Raw genomic sequence first — 16,021 nt, 5'->3', positions numbered from 1 at the left:
CTACAGAAGAAAGGGCTTTCATGCAGAGCAATACAAAGATGTTCCCCATTATGGCTACCATGACGCGGTCAACACAAGATATAGAGAGAGGTCATTCATTCTCCCAAGAGAGCGTGTGTTTTATTTTACCTGGCCATCGAGGGGAGAATAGCTATCATGGTGATCAAGTGTTGCTCACATCAGCTCTTTTTTAACATGGAAAGTGGTAACCAATGAGAGAATACACTCCAGTGAGGTTACTATATCTATTGAACATCCAAATCTCCGTAAATCCACCATTCAGGTTTCATAAACTGTATTATATTGTGAATCAAGTGCAGACACCACTGATATTTCTGCACGATATAAACCCTGCTCTTGTCCTCCACGGTTGAACATCCTCAACAACTAATGGGGTTTCACATACCTCCGTTGCACGCAGAGCTGCCTAGTTTGAAAGCCATCATTCATTCATACATTACAGTACCAAACAGAAAAGCTTTTTCGGTAACTTACATTATCAACGCATGAAATAAATTAGTGAGACATCATTGCACATGGCAAACTACTTCCAAAGAAAAAGAAAAGCACACTAAGAGCTTGACAGATAGCTAATGTAAAACCTTAAAAAAATTTATCATAACTTGCAACTTACGATCAACGATTACAGACACGGACGGTTTTTTGATTAAATTTTGTGAGGCCGCCCTCATTGAAAATATTATAAGAAGTGCATTGGACGACATTCAAAATAATGAGAGACACAATCAGCAGAAATGCATGTCAAAAGCTCAGTTGCAAAAAAATTTGGCCCGTCCTTTGCACTGCCACAGCCCGCTTGTATGTCTCATCGACCTTCTAATCAGTTCTTCACACGATCCGCTCTAGCTCCCTAGCATAACCCAGCGTTTGGTTGATTAGCGGTAAAGAGGGAATCTCCCTGTGTACTGTCTCTTTCGCTCGCTGAAAATAAATGCAACCTTTGGAAATCTCCCAGTCGGGATGTTCCTGCATATCAAGAAAATTCAACCATCCCAAGTTATTACAGATACCATGCAGAAATTGGTCAAATCCATGAAAGGATGAAAAGACAGAAACTTAACATTGTATTTAAATTGCAAAGTTTATTCATGAGCAAGTCATTACTAGAACCTTACCACAGCAACATGAATCCGGTACTCCATAAATATTTGAAGAAAAAATCATGTATGAGCAACAACCTTCTTATATATCATGCAACACTCAAGATGGACAAAAAAACACGTGGTTCTGCTCATACTTGGTACTAACGATGTCGCGAATAACGCACTTGAATCTCAAATTCTTGGTAACCTTGCTGGAGCTGATGCCTAATGAGCACATGACTCCACAAACTTGTGATGGCACCAAAAACGCAGGAGTATAATTAGTGTTGAATCAAAAGAGAGGAGAGACTGTATCATAGGTTATACATGGTCTCACACAATATGTACATGTGTGAAGGCGTGCAATACAAAACGAGCTAGAAAAAATTGTGACGTATGGTCGATGTTACGTATGATAATAAAAAAAACATGTCTTTTTAGTGTAGAGTCTAGACTTTAAAGAATAAACATGAGGGAAACGAGCCTACAGGGCTGAAGGGCTAAAAAGGCTAGAGCCCAAATGCATGGGAAGAAGGCGAAAAAAGCAGCCCACAATGTTCAAAAGATTCTACTTTGACCCGTATGCCCAACATGGACTGTATACAAGAAGCATAGAGAGGAGGAGACTGTTTGGTGCACTTAAAAGGATGCAAACTCGTATGGATGGGTGACAAGCCTTGCCCTTGCTCCCTGCCACATGGACAAACTATACCTACTTTAGCTCCATGTTAATTGTGACACATTTTAAAGTTGGGGTTCCCACATTACGTCAAAGAGGCAGTTAGCACTACTTCCATCTGACCTCGTTTGGATGCTCAAATCCTAAAAAGATGGGCCATACTTGACTCAGTCACATCAAAAGTTCTCCATGGTCGCACAAAGGACGCTTTTGAGGGTGGATTCTCTAAACCCGTTCTCTCTCTTGAGTAAAATTTCTTTCCTTTTCTCGTTGCTTTTTGTAACCAAAACACTGAGACACTCCCAATGAAAAAACAAGATATGTACGATGATGGCTAAATCAGGAGATGGCAGGAGGAAACAACCCTCACTGTTGGACAGAACTGCCATCAACGCACGCCATGAACCATGAGCCCTAGGCGTCAAAGTCACAAGACGGCCTCACGGTGCTCCCGCATGCCGTCGGAGCTGCCCTGGAGTCTCTCAAACTGGCCCCTCGGTGTATGGATTAGCTCCAACCAAATGTCATGGACAATCTCCACCGATCGGACTGGTCGAGCCTCGAAGATGCGGAAACAGAGGGCTCATCAAGAATAATATCTCTTCCATTCTCATTCTTCAACGTAGCCTTTCTTGCCTTGTAGTCAACCAATGCACCGTTCTTGTGGTACCAATGGATTCCCAAAGGACGTCACACCCCTCCAAACGCATATACCGCCAATTCAGTAGAAATGAAGTTGGCCTTGGCTCCTCCGTCGAAGAAGATAAGGACTTCCTCATCTCATGCTTTGCCCCACGCTCTACAGAGCTTCGTACTCTCATCAATCTGTTCTAGGTGGATCCCCGCAAAGTCTGGAATCAACACTGCCTTTGTCTTCCCTTTCTTTGCTTGCTCCTCTGCCACTTTGGAACTCTCCGGCTTGTCCTTGGCCTGATTATTGGACGCTTTGTTAGGACACTTGGCAAGAATGTGCCCATGTTCCCTGCATTTGTAACATTTTCCCTCTTCATAGTACTCGGCTCGTTGCTCGGCTGACAATCTAGGGCCAATTGCGTTCTTCTTTAGTTGCTTTCCCTTCTTCCTCTCTCTAGCGATGCTCCCAAGAAAATCTGCCAAGAGTGAGACCCTGTGCACACTTTTAAAGACCCCTAGCCAAAAGCAATTACATGAAAAGTTGTTCTTCTAAAAGCTTCTCACTCCCAAAAGCTAGTGCCCAATGGGCTGTCCATACACACTACCACGTCAGCAAGTCGTCTACAAATCTTGTCGCAAATTGCAAAAGTTCGTAGCAGCTGCCACGTCAGCCGCTCCACGCAATTTTGGGTCCTAGCTTTTATTTTAATGGTTTCGATCGGGTTTTGCAAGTTGGGGGGATAGATTTTTAGGCCTAATCTTCTTTGGGCCACTCGGCCGAAACCTGTAAGTTGGAACAACTTCTTCGGCTCCTTTTCTAGGCACCTCCACCTTGTTCTGTCCTTTAGGCCATGCCACGTCATCAGTCTGTGACACTCCTATATCACAATCATCCTGCTAACTGAAGCCATTTAAAAACAAAGTGTTGGGCCCGTTACTGTGGACCGAGCTGCAACACCCCAAGCGTATTGGCTAGATATAGAGAGTGCATGCATCAGCCGAAGAATCCGAAGCCAAACCTGTTGTGCTATGGGGCAGTGCCACAGAAAGCAACGTTGAATCTCAAGTGGTGATCACAAGCAGCACATATTGCCGAGAGGCTGCTGTGACCAACTCCTAACATCAAGTACCACAGCATCGCGAAGCATTGTACCAGACTTGGTACAATCTGAAGCAAATACCTCTCTAGCAATAGAGAGGGGGGACCCTAGGAGGGGGCTTTGGAACTCCATCTAGTGTCGTCTCTCTCTCTCTCTCTCTCTCTCTCTCTCTCTCTCTCTCTCTCTCTCTCTCTCTCTCTCTCTCTCTCTCTCTCTCTCTCTCTCTCTCTAGCACTCTCTTGCACTTTGCACTGACAATTTTCACTTTCTTTGTTTTGGCATTGCACATTCTCTCATTAAGTCAAGGAAGGCTCTCCCTTCCTGTAAGTAAAAGGAACCTTGAGCACCCACTGATCACTCATCCTGAGCCATACACCAACATTCACTTCCGCTGCAAATTACAGACAGGTACCCAGGACACACACGCTAACACTTCGAAAGAGACCAACGACCAACCAGATGATGGCTCGCAGCAGTTGCACAACCGCCGTTGACAGGGAAGGGCTCGCCAGGTAGCCCCCCTTGGCGGTCGACCTCCTGCAGCCCACCGTTTCGACCCTTTGCAGCAAAATTCCCCTAAGGAGTCTCCCTCCATCTCAGCTTCACCGCCGCCAGCACCCCCCTCCCCACCTACCGTTTCCTCGAACCCACCCCCTCCACACCCCCCCCCCCCCCCCCCCCCCAACTCCCAACCTTGATGCAACTTGCTTCCGAGTCCACGTCCTCTTTCTAGCAGCCAAAGGCACTGAGGCTATGGATACAACGGTAGGCTTCTGCTTTCCATTGTGTGGCAAGGATCACACGGAGTGGACCTTGCACACAGTTCTTGACTCGCTTCAGTCCAGGCTCTAGAGTTCTCACACCACACAGAGGACCTGGGGGTGACAGATTTGATACAGACACTTTGGACTCCCGCCAAGTTCAGTGTGACTCCACTAGATGCAACAGGATGTAGGCACATTGTGGTTCACTTTTTGGCCGACAATCAAAGCCCTCCCTGCTATATACTTGTACATGAGGATTCTTGGACAAAGGATGTAGCCCTACGGACTGTGTGCTCTACTTGGGCCTGGGTGGGACAGTCACTTCAGATGCACCTATCTAGAGGTTGCTCGGATGCAAATTACTCCCCATCCAAGCCGGCCTCGAAGATAGCAAGGTTGGTGGTTATAACACCATCGGTTTTTTCTCACTGATCTCATAAGGATTGTCTTATTGGATGTGCACGCTTTAGGTGGGCCCCAGTTTCAGTGTCAGAGGGACCGCTTCCATCAGGACCTTCAGATGCCTAGTGGGTGGTATGATTGATATTCTTACGCTTCAAAAGCACCATCTTTGTGAGAGCCGCATTCAGGGTTGTGGTCAGATTTTGCACGGTTGCTATGAGACCTTTTGGTCACGTGCTTTTGGGCCTAGAGGCATCTAGGGAGGTGTATGTATACTATTGCGGACTCATGGCAACAGGCCATTGTGGGCAGGGGTATTATTGTGCCAAGCAGGGCTCAGTGGATTACTATGCAGGTTCATGGTTGCTTCATGGGCTTCCTGAACATCTATGCACCCAATGTGGCAAGTCGTGCTAAGTTTTGGTCGTATATTTTATGACTTTTGAGCCTGGAGGCATCCAAGGAGATGTATGTATGACTATTGCCGACTCATGGCAACAAGCCATTGTGGGCAGGGGGATTCATGTGCCAGGCAGGGCACAGTGGATTACTATGCACGTTCATGGTTGCCTCATGGGCTTCCAGAACATCTATGCGTCCAATGTGGCAAGTGCACAAGCTGAGTGTTAGTCGCATGTTGCAGAGTCTTTTGCCGCTTGCAGAGCAGTGGTCACTGGTGTGTTGAGGGAGACTTCAACATGTTGGAGGACCCCTCAGATAGGATTGGAGGTATGGACAGCTTATCTTTCTCTCGCTCTGACAGCAGAGTAGGAGGAGTTAATAGATCGCTTCTACGCCACTGACCGCACCTGTGACATGGGAGGATTTGTTTGCATTCTAGCAGGGACTACATTTTCAAATCATGTGCCAATGATTCTTACTGTGACAGACAGACAGAGGAGTGGGAGTGCGATGTTGCATATCTCCGAGAGGATTTTGATGGATACAAAGCTCACAGAGCGAGTGGTGGCCCTTTGGACGGAGAGTTTGGGCACTCTGGGCACCTGTAACAGACTTGGACACTCCAAGTCAAAAATCAATCGCAACAGCACCAAATAACCACTTCAAAACAATTCACAGATCACAATAGATTTGCATTGGCCCGGCGGAGTTCTGTGCATAGAGATATTGGCCCCAAAGACTGGCGCCCCTTTCGGTATTTCTTTTTATATTAATCAGTTCAAAGTACAAGAGAGTGGCTAGGGTTTCACTCTCAAACTCTGTGTTCAGATGCTCTGAGAAGTGAGGCCCTCACCACTAATTTAAAGGTTACAAGGGATGCCCAAAAGCAGAGCCCCAAAAGCTTCAAATCAAAAGCAATTGCTCTCTCTCTCACAGAGAGTCAAAACTTGAAAGCAAAAGCATTCTCTCTCTTTCTCATATTGTAGAAAAAAAGCAAAATTTGTGTCGCTCATCATTTTCAATTTCATTATTTTTTTTTTTTTTTTATAGCCTCCGCGATTTCCGGAAATTAGGGTTTTTGGTAAAAATTAGGGTTTGCAGGAATTTAGGGTTTCTGGCAGAAATTAGGGTTTTTGTTGTCTGCCACGTCATCACTTTGTGACATACCCCCCTCTTGAAAGCATTGTCATCGACCGCGATTACGCCTACAAAACCGACAAAAGCCATAAACCGTCTTAGCAGACACGGACTGTTAGTACCTACGTACTAGGAACACACATCTAGCACATGTACAAAATCGACAGTCACATCACAGGACATCACAGGACATCAGATGACATTCAACATTCATTCAGATCTTAGACCATGATTTATCGGCAATGTAGCTAGCAATCACATCTAAGTCCAATCGGGACCTCATCGATGTCCGATTGACTAACCCCTATTGCAACCATGTCTATTCGAGATCAATCAAACCAAAATGCTGCAGTCATTTCGGCTATCAGTTCCTGCACTCAAAAGAAGTCAAGAACAAATCAGTATCATTATCAAGGATTCCATTTCATAAAGTCATCCAGCAGAATACTCTCAGCTCTCAGTATCTCTGAAGCTCATCAGTGACTTTAGTATCAAAATCGAGGCATCTGTTGACAAAGGAGCGGAGTAACTCCCCTCTTGTGCATCCCACTGCACCAGATCTTCGGCCAAGCTGAGTTTCTGGGTTCCGTTTGGAGTAGACTATGCTAAACCAAAACATCGAGGTAAAGTTTCACAATCTGAGGAGTATCTACTAGGTCCTCCTCCTCCATCCACTTCGCATCAAGTGCAGGATAATTCTTGAACTTAACCAAGAACCGCCTTCGGACTTTACCCTTATTCTTCGTATCGTTATGTGCAAAAATCTGTTCAGGAACAAGGATCTCCTCGTTTTCTTCCACTTCGGGTTGCTCATCAGGCTCCCCATCATCAGGCACATCACCCTTAACAGGGTTCAAGAGACTCACCTGCAATGCATTATGAATCCTCCAAGTATCTGGCAGTTCCAATCGGAAGGAGACATCATTTATCTTGTCAGTAATCTGGAAAGGTCCGTAGTATCACATACTAAGCTTTGGAAAAAGCCTCTCCTTTCCCTTTTTCTTTCTTAGGCGTGCCTTCTCAAAAGTAAGAGCACCCAATCATCCTCCTTCAGTTTCCAGTCGCGACGATGGCGATCCGCTGCCTTTTTCTGTCGTTCTTGAGACTTCTGTAAAGTCTCGCGAACCTTGGCAAAAGCCGTATCCAAATCTCGCGAATATTCATCCGCTTCAAATTTCTAATCTTTCGTGCTCAGGAAGGATGGAACCTTCACAGCAGTTTCAACAATCTCTCATGGCGTCTTCCCCGTCGAAGAGTGTATCGTGTTATTGTAGGCAAATTCCACCAAAGGTAAGTTCTTTTCCCATTGAGTCTTCTGATGCGAGATAACAAGACTTCAATAAATCTAAAATCACTGAATTGGCAATCTCAAATTGCCCGTCAGTCTGCAAGTGGAACGATGACGAGAACTGCAACCGCGTCCCAATGTTCTCCCAAATTGCCTTCCAAAACAAACTCATAAATCTGGGGTCTCTGTCGAAGAGAATCGTCTCAGACGTGCCATGTAATCGGAAAATCATCGTGATCATTCTGTATTCTCGGGAGATCAAAAAAAATGAAATCCATTTCAATATTTTGCCAGGGGCGGGTGGGTATGGGTAAAGGCTGTAACAATCCCTGTGCCTTATGCCTGTCAAACTTGACCTTCTAGCATACCAAGCAACTGCGCACAAACTCTTCCACATCCTTCTTCAGTCTCCGCCAAAAGAAATCTCTCTCTACCCCTATCATGGTGGTAGCAATGCTGCGGTGACCCGTAAAAGGTGGACAGTGGCAATCAGTCATAACCTTTTCCCTCAACGGCTGTGTAACGCACAACATAGTCTTTTTCATCAAGTAGCCTTCCCGAAGGGAGTATCCAGCTACTGTCTCCCCATCCCGTATCCGTGTGAAAATATCTGCAAAATCTGTATCTGTGGCACACTGATCGACCATATCCTCGAAGCTCCTATGATGTATCGCGGAAATAGCCAGAACCAACGGTTTCCGAGACAAAGCATCTGCCACCACATTCTTCTGACCCTGCACATGGACAATCTGGAAGTGAAACTGTGACAAGATGTTCGCCCACCGCATCTGCTTTTCCGAAAGCTGCTTCTGTGACAAGAAGTAGCGCAAACTCTGATGGTCTGTAAAGACAATGAAATCCGCTCCGAGTAGGTAATGCCGCCACTGAGTAAGAGCGTGGATAACCGCCAAAAGCTCTTTCCCATAGATCTGTGCTGTCATCTCCGGCCTAGAGAACAAACGGCTCTCGTAAGCTATGACATGGCCTTCTTGCATCAAGACCGTACCCAAACTACGACCACAAGCATCACAAAATACTTCAAATGACTTCTGCAAGTCCGACAAAGTCAAAATAGGTCCTGTAGTCAATTTCTCTTTCAATGTCCGAAAGGCAGTCACCTCTGTGGGTCCCCACGAAAAAGGTACTCCTTTCTGTGTCTAGGTATGCAAAGGGGAAGCAACCTCTGCAAAATCGAAAATCGAGGCATCTGTTGACAAAGGAGTGGAGCGACTCCCCTCTTGTGCATCCCACTGCACCAGATCTTCGGCCAAGCTGAGTTTCTGGGTTCCGTTTGGAGTAGACTATGCTAAACCAAAACATCGAGGTAAAGTTTCACAATCCGAGGAGTATCTGCTAGGTCCTCCTCCTCCATCCACTTCGCATCAAATGCAGGAAAGTTCTTGAACTAAACCAAGAACCGCCTTCAGACTTTACCTTTCTTCGTATCGTTATATGCCAAAATCTGTTCAGGAACAAGGATCTCCTCGTTTTCTTCCACTTTGGGTTGCTCATCAGGCTCCCCATCATCAGGCACATCACCCTTAACAGGGTTCAAGAGACTCACATGCAATGCATTATGAATCCTCCAAGTATCTGGCAGTTTCAATCGGAACGAGACATCATTTATCTTGTCAGTGATCTGGAAAGGTCCGTAGTATCGCATACTAAGCTTTGGAAAAAGCCTCTCCTTTCCTTTTATCTTTCGTAGGCGTGCCTTCTCAAAAGTAAGAGCACCCAATCATCCTCCTTCAATTTCAAGTCGTGACGATGGCGATCCGCTGCCTTTTTCTGTCGTTCTTGAGACTCCTGCAAAGTCTCGCAAACCTTGGCAAAAGCCTTATCCAAATCTCGAGAATATTCATCCGCTTCAAATATCTAATCTTTCGTGCTCAGGAAGGATGGAACCTGCGCAGCACTTTCAACAATCTCACATGGCGTCTTCCCCGTCAAAGAGTGTATCATGTTATTGTAGGCAAATTCCACCAAAGGTAAGTTCTTTTCCCATTGAGTCTTCTGATCCGAGATACAAGACTTCAATAAATCTAAAATCACTGAATTGGCAATCTCAAATTGCCCGTCAGTCTACAAGTGGAACGACGACGAGAACTACAACTGCGTGCCAATGTTCTCCCAAATTGCCTTCCAAAACAAACTCATAAATCTGGGGTCTCTGTCGGAGACAATCGTCTTAGACGTGCCATGTAATTGGAAAATCATCGTGATGATTCTGTGTTCTTGGGAGATCAAAAATGAAATCCATTGCAATACTTTCCCAGGGGTGGGTGGGTATGGGTAAAGGCTGTAACAATCCCTGTGCCTTATGCCTATCAAACTTGACCTTCTGGCATACCAAGCAACTACGCACAAACTCTTCCACATCCTTTTTGAGTCTCGGCCCAAAGAAGTATCTCTCTACCCCCTTCATGGTGGTAGCAATGCCGCGGTGACTCGTAAAAGGTGGACAGTGGCATTCAGTCATAACCTTATTCCTCAACGGCTGTGTAACGCACAACATAGTCTTTTTCATCAAGTAGCCTTCCCGAAGGGAGTATCCAGCTACTGTCTCCCCATCCCGTATCCGTGTGAAAGTCTGTATCTGTGGCATACTAATCGACCATATCCTCGAAGCTCCTATGATGTATCGCAGAAACAGCCAGAACCAACGGTTTCTGAGACAAAGCATCTCCCACCGCATTCTTCTGTCCCTGCACATAGACAATCTAGAAGTGGAACTGTGACAAGATGTTCGCACACTGCATCTGCTTTTCCGAAAGCTGCTTCTGTGACAAGAAGTAGCGCAAACTCTCATGGTCTGTAAAGACAGTAAAATCCGCTCCGAGTAGGTAATGCCGCCACTGAGTAAGAGCATGGACAACCGCCAAAAGCTCTTTCTCATAGATTTGTGCTGTCATCTCCGGCCTAGAGAACAAACGGCTCTCGTAAGCTATGACATGGCCTTCTTGCATCAAGACCGCACCCAGACTACGACCACAAGCATCACAATATACTTCAAATGACTTCTGAAAGTCCGGCAAAGTCAAAATAGGTCTCGTAGTCAATTTCTCTTTCAATGTCCGAAAGGCAATCACCTCTGTGGGTCCCCACGAAAAAGGTACTCCTATCTGTGTCAAGGTATGCAAAGGGGAAGCAACCTCTGCAAACTTTCGTATGAACCGCCTGTAGTACGAACACAGTCCCAAGAAGCTTCTAACTTCATGGACATTCCTCAAATCGGGCCAATCACGGATAGTCTCTATCTTGGCCGGGTCCATTTGCACTCCTGCTGCTGACACAATGTGTCCCAAAAAGTGTATCTCTGGTAGGAAAAATTCACTTTTCTTTGCATTAATCACTAACGTGTGATCTCGTAATGCCTGAAAGACTTGAAGCAGATGATCTCTGTGTTCTGCCTCATTCTTGGAGAAAACAATGATGTCGTCAAAGAAAGTGCCAACAAATAGCCTATACTCTCGAAAAATCGTGTCCATCATCCGGTTAAATGTCGCAGGAGCATTGGTTAAGCCAAAAGGCATCACCAAAAACTCAAATAACCCAAAAGTCGTCCGAAAAGTTGTCTTGTAGACATCTCCTGCCGCTATCCTAATCTGATGATATCCACTCTTCAAGTCAATCCTGCTGAAGCACGAGGATCCCTGTAACCTGTCAAGTATATCATCGATCCTAGGAATCGGAAATCTGTTCTTGATGGTGATTTTGTTGAGAGCGCTATAATCAATGCATATTCTCCAAGATCCGTATTTCTTCAAAACCAACAACACTGGAGAGCAATACGGTGAAGTACTAGGCTGGACAACACCCTTTTGCAAGAGGTCTTTCACTGGGTTCATAATATTTTCATTCTGTACTCGGCTCACACGATAAGGTGGTCGATTCGGTGGCGTGCTTCCAGGTATCAGATCAATGGTTTGATCTTCAGGCCCTCTGAAAAGCAATCGGCATGAGTGTGGAGAAAAATCTTGGCATTCTTTTGATCAGGTCAAAACATATTCAACCTTTATCCAACGTTCAGTTCTCTCCCAAAAGAATGAGTAAGAAACTGAAGTTCATCAAGTACAATCTCTAAGCCCTTCATTTATCAAAGTCGCTTTCTCGGCCCGGTAGTCAACCACGGCGTAGTTCTTGTGGTACCAAGGGATCCTGAGTAGAACGTCACTCGCGTGCCCTGAACACCCCTGTCATTGCAAACAAAGTTTGCCAATGCTCGATGTAATGGCAACATCCCATCCGGGTGCCAGTCGAACTACCTCTGCCTGTGGCATCAGTCTGTCGGGCGTAATTCCAAATCCAGCCGCCAATTCCAAGTGAAAAGAAGTTGGCCTTGGCTCCTTCAAAAGAGCTTCTTGATCCTTCACTTTGCCCCACAAGCGGCAAAGTTTGTACTTTCATAGCTTCTTGATCCTTCACTTTGCCCCACAAGCGGCAAAGTTTGTACTTTCATTCATTAGATTCGGTGCAGGTCCCACGCCATGTGGTACCAGTTCTGCTTTTCTATCTACCTTTTCTGCCACATTCCTCAGCTGCTCTCGAACTCTCAGACCTGTCGTCGTCTTTATCATTCTGTTCTTTCTGTGCCTTATTGAGATATGTCCCTGTTCCCCGCATCCAAAGCACTTCCCCTCTCTGATGAAGCGAGCTCTCTCCTCAGGAGTAAGCTTGGGTCGTGCATCATTTTTCTCTGGGTTGCTCTTTTTCTTTCTACTTTCATTCCCAGAAGTCTGTTCGGCTCGTTGTGTCATGGCCTCATCTGTGGGGTAGGTCAGACTGCCAGAGTGAATGGCAAAGCCCCGCTTCGCATGACTCATCAACTCCTGAATAGAAGCTGACTTCTGTTCCAAGCAGTGATCTCGGATCTCTGTAGGTAGACCTAAGGTAAACCGCTCAATCTGTTCTCTGAACGAGATCTTCTTGAATGAAGAGGCGGGTAGAAAAGAGCTCCAGAATCTTTCACAATAAGCATTGATTGTATCTTTCTTGGTCATCCGAAGATGGTTCCAAGTAGCTCGTACATCTCGTTCATATTCTTGCGTCAACCAAGAAGAAATAAAAAGCTTCTTAAATTTCAGCCATTTAACTGGCGCACTCTTGTTAAAAGAAGCATGGACCACCAAGTACGAGCATTCCCCTTAAGGTAAGAGGTAGCTCTCCGAATCTTGGAGTGCTCTGAATAGCGTCCTCCCGCGAAAGCGATGTCAAACTGCTGTATAAAAGACAAAGCCTTCAAAGCATCTTCCTTAAACTCTCGGACTTTCTTGCTTTTATCTTCGAGAAAGTCATACTGGTTGGCTTCGTAAAAATTCGTCTTGTTCGCATAAAACTTTCCGTCATCGGAATCTGAGCTGTCTGTAGACGAGTCCTCAGTAGAACTGTCAGTCTCTGGGCGAGATGTAGCCTTCTCTTTGCCTTTTTCTTGCCCTTTCCGAAGCTTTGTTTCTTGCTTCGCTTTTTACCTTTTCTGTCTTCTTCGCTCGAATCTGAGGAGCTAGAAGAACTATCAGAAGAAGAAGAAGAAGAAGAACTGGATACTCCTTCAAATCGAACACGCTTCTTCTGTTTCTTTGCCTTGTCAAAAGTCGACTAACGACCCAAATAACCTGGAAAGTCAGTGCTTTTCTTCTGCTTTTTGCCGTGCTTTTTGGCTTTCTTTAGCGCGTCAAAAAGCTGAGCAATCCGTGCATCAACCATGTTCTCCAGTTCCTTCTCCGTATATTTTCTTGGAGGCAGAAGGTTTCTTGAGAGCGGGTTTCGCGAGTGGTGTTGTGGTTCTCTGCCACTCCATCTATACCTCTTCCAAAGAGGTCTGGTTCATATATTTTGCCATCTTCGGGTCCTTGGCAAAATTGAGCATCATCTTTGTTGCAGCCGATCAATTGGCGACGCTCCATCTCTCGCCGCTCCGCCTAAGTAGGCCAGGACGGGCCATACTCTATGCCGGAATCTTCGTTGTGATCCCTGCCCGCATCTCCAGATGCAGAGGGAGTCGACTGATCATTGCCTGAAGCCATAGGTGCCGCGGGAAAAAAAAAATCGGGGATCGGATTTCCCGTAGAAGAGAAATCGACCGTGCTCTGATACCACTGTAACAGACTTGGACACTCCAAGTCAAAAATCAATCGCGACAGCACCAAATAACCACTTCAAAACAATTCACAGATCACAATAGATTTGCACTGGCTCGGCGGAGTTCTGTGCATAGAGATATTGGCCCCAAAGACTGGCGCCCCTTTCGGTATTTCTTTTTATATTAATCAGTTCAAAGTACAAGAGAGTGGCTAGGGTTTCACTCTCAGACTCTGCGTCTAGATGCTCTGAGAAGTGAGGCTCTCACCACTAATTTAAAGGTTACAAGGGATGCCCAAGAGCAGAGCCCCAAAATCTTCAAATCAAAAGCAATTGCTCTCTCTCTCTCTCTCACAGAGAGTCAAAACTTGAAAGCAAAAGCATTCTCTCTCTCTTTCTCATATTGTAGAAAAAAAGTAAAATTTGCGTCGCTCATCATTTTCAAAATTTTTTATTTTTTTTTATAGCCTCCGCGATTTCCGAAAATTAGGGTTTTTGGCAAAAATTAGGGTTTGCAAGAATTTAGGGTTTCTAGCAAAAATTAGGGTTTCTGTTGTCCGCCACGTCATCACTTTGTGACAGCACCCCTGCTAGTAGAGTGGCCACTGGACTTGTTGAGCTTAGTCGCTTCTTCCTCCAAGAGTCTGCAGCTCGCTTGGCTACAGCCGAGGAGGAGAAGCGTCTCAGACGCGGCATTGCTTCCTTATAGTGGATGTTGGAGCGCCACCCTGACAGTCCTTGGTTGGAGGAGCAAATGCAACAGGCTCGACAGGAGCTGACCACCATTGAGGAGCGGCTTCATGAGTTTGCCTTTCATCGGCAGGCATCTCAGTGGACCCAAGCGGGCGACAGAGTTACTGGGGAGTTCTTTCAGACTGTGGGGCCTCGCCATGCATGCACCAACGTTCGTCAGTTGAGGAGACCAGATGGGTCAGCTGCTTCCAAGCCTGAGGATATGCATGCATTTGCTACTGAGTTTTACTGTGAGTTGCTTTCACCTGAGCCACAGTGAGAGCGCCAAGCTGCATGCAAAGAGCAGGTTTGGGCACAGATGCCTTACCGAGTTACTGAGGAGATGCATCAAAGACTAGAGATGCCTCTCCAACTGGAGGAGCTCCATGAGGCCCTCAAGGCACTCTCCTGAGGTAAATGCCCAGGGGAGGATGGGAGCTACTTGGTTCATATTTATGTAGTGCCTACCAACACATTTTGCACCGGTGAGATGCCTCACAGCATGAGTGAGGGTCTGATATATCTTATTCCCAAGGAGGGAGGCTCCTTGGATGAGATTCGGCAGTGGCAACCCATCACCATTCTCAACTCAGTCTACAAAATCTTAGCAAAGATGTTGTCAAGGATACTGCACTCCTTGACAAATCTTGTCTGGGTCTCATGGATAATGCTCTCAAGTAGTGGCTGAATCCTCAAACTAAGAGCCTTTGAGGTGTCTGCCCTCGCATGTCTGCGAGGAGAGGTTCTTGTGATATTCCTTCTCGATTTTGAGATGACTTACAACAGAGTTGACTGGGACTTCTTGGAGGACACTCTGCGCAAGATAGGGTTTTCAAATGCTTGGATCGGAGGAGTGCCAGCTCTCTACAAACGTGCGCAGAATGAGGTGCTCTTGGCAGGGGGAACGTTTCATGCTCACACGTTCGGTTGGACAGGGTTGCCCTCTTGCCCCCTTCCTCTTCTTCTTTTATGTCAAGGTGATAAGCAGATTTGTGACTTCACAGGATGTTGGTTTGCTGGGTCTAGAGCTCCCTATTAGGGGAGACAAGCTACTTGATGTTGAGTTTGCTAACGATTCACGCATGTACTTGGAGAGCCATGAGGCCAATCAGCACAGGTGTGAGCAGGTTCTTGAGGTGTTCTCTTGTGCATCAAGAGCATTGATCAATTGGAGGAAGACTGTGGCTTTCTCGGTTGGCAGTGCTCCAACACCTGCTTGGTCGTCGGGAGAGGGCTTCAGGTGGATCCCCCCACGGACTTCTATGTGTTATCTGGGATGTCAGGTTGGCTTGGATTTGTCTCCAGAGCAGCTCACTGATTCTTTCCTCCTATCCATTAGAAGGAAACTGCTTCATTGAAGTTCGGCACGGTTCTCTTTGGCTGGCAGAGTTGTAGTGGCCAACCAAGTGCTTTTGGCTACTATGTGACACATCACGTCTTGTTGGATCTTATCGAGCTCTTGCATCAACCAAATGGACAGGCTGATCACAAATTTTTTGTGGTCAAGACACGACACCCGGTCAGCTCGGGCTAGAGTGTCCTAGCGCATCATCACCTTACCTTGTTCTCAAGGAGAGCTAGAGATCATCGACCTTGCACGACAGAGCAGAGCTCTCCTTGGGAAGCCCGTGGTCAAAACACTTCTTCCAAGAGAGGAGCCCTGGAAGGAGCTCTTGCTACACCAGATTCGTGCTCGAGTCCCT

At 46.2% G+C, this 16,021-nt stretch overlaps 1 protein-coding gene across 1 annotated transcript in view; it reads right to left on the bottom strand.

Moving 5' to 3' along the window:
* Nucleotides 1-591: 591 nt before the first annotated feature.
* Nucleotides 592-16,021, bottom strand: part of RPN12A (regulatory particle non-ATPase 12A) — a 58,698-nt gene continuing 43,268 nt past the window's right edge. Inside the window, exon 6 of the mRNA XM_086487084.1 lies at nucleotides 592-987. Within this exon, the coding sequence (XP_086343210.1) occupies nucleotides 850-987 (138 nt within the window). The 3' untranslated portion in view covers nucleotides 592-849. The remainder of the gene's footprint in view (nucleotides 988-16,021) is intronic.

Source organism: Adiantum capillus-veneris, chromosome 17, assembly GCF_014529385.1.
Source record: "Adiantum capillus-veneris isolate H3 chromosome 17, ASM1452938v2, whole genome shotgun sequence".
Taxonomy (NCBI): Eukaryota; Viridiplantae; Streptophyta; class Polypodiopsida; order Polypodiales; family Pteridaceae; genus Adiantum; species Adiantum capillus-veneris.
The sequence above is the reverse complement of the archived record's forward strand: the minus strand, read 5'-3'. Positions and strand labels throughout refer to the sequence as shown.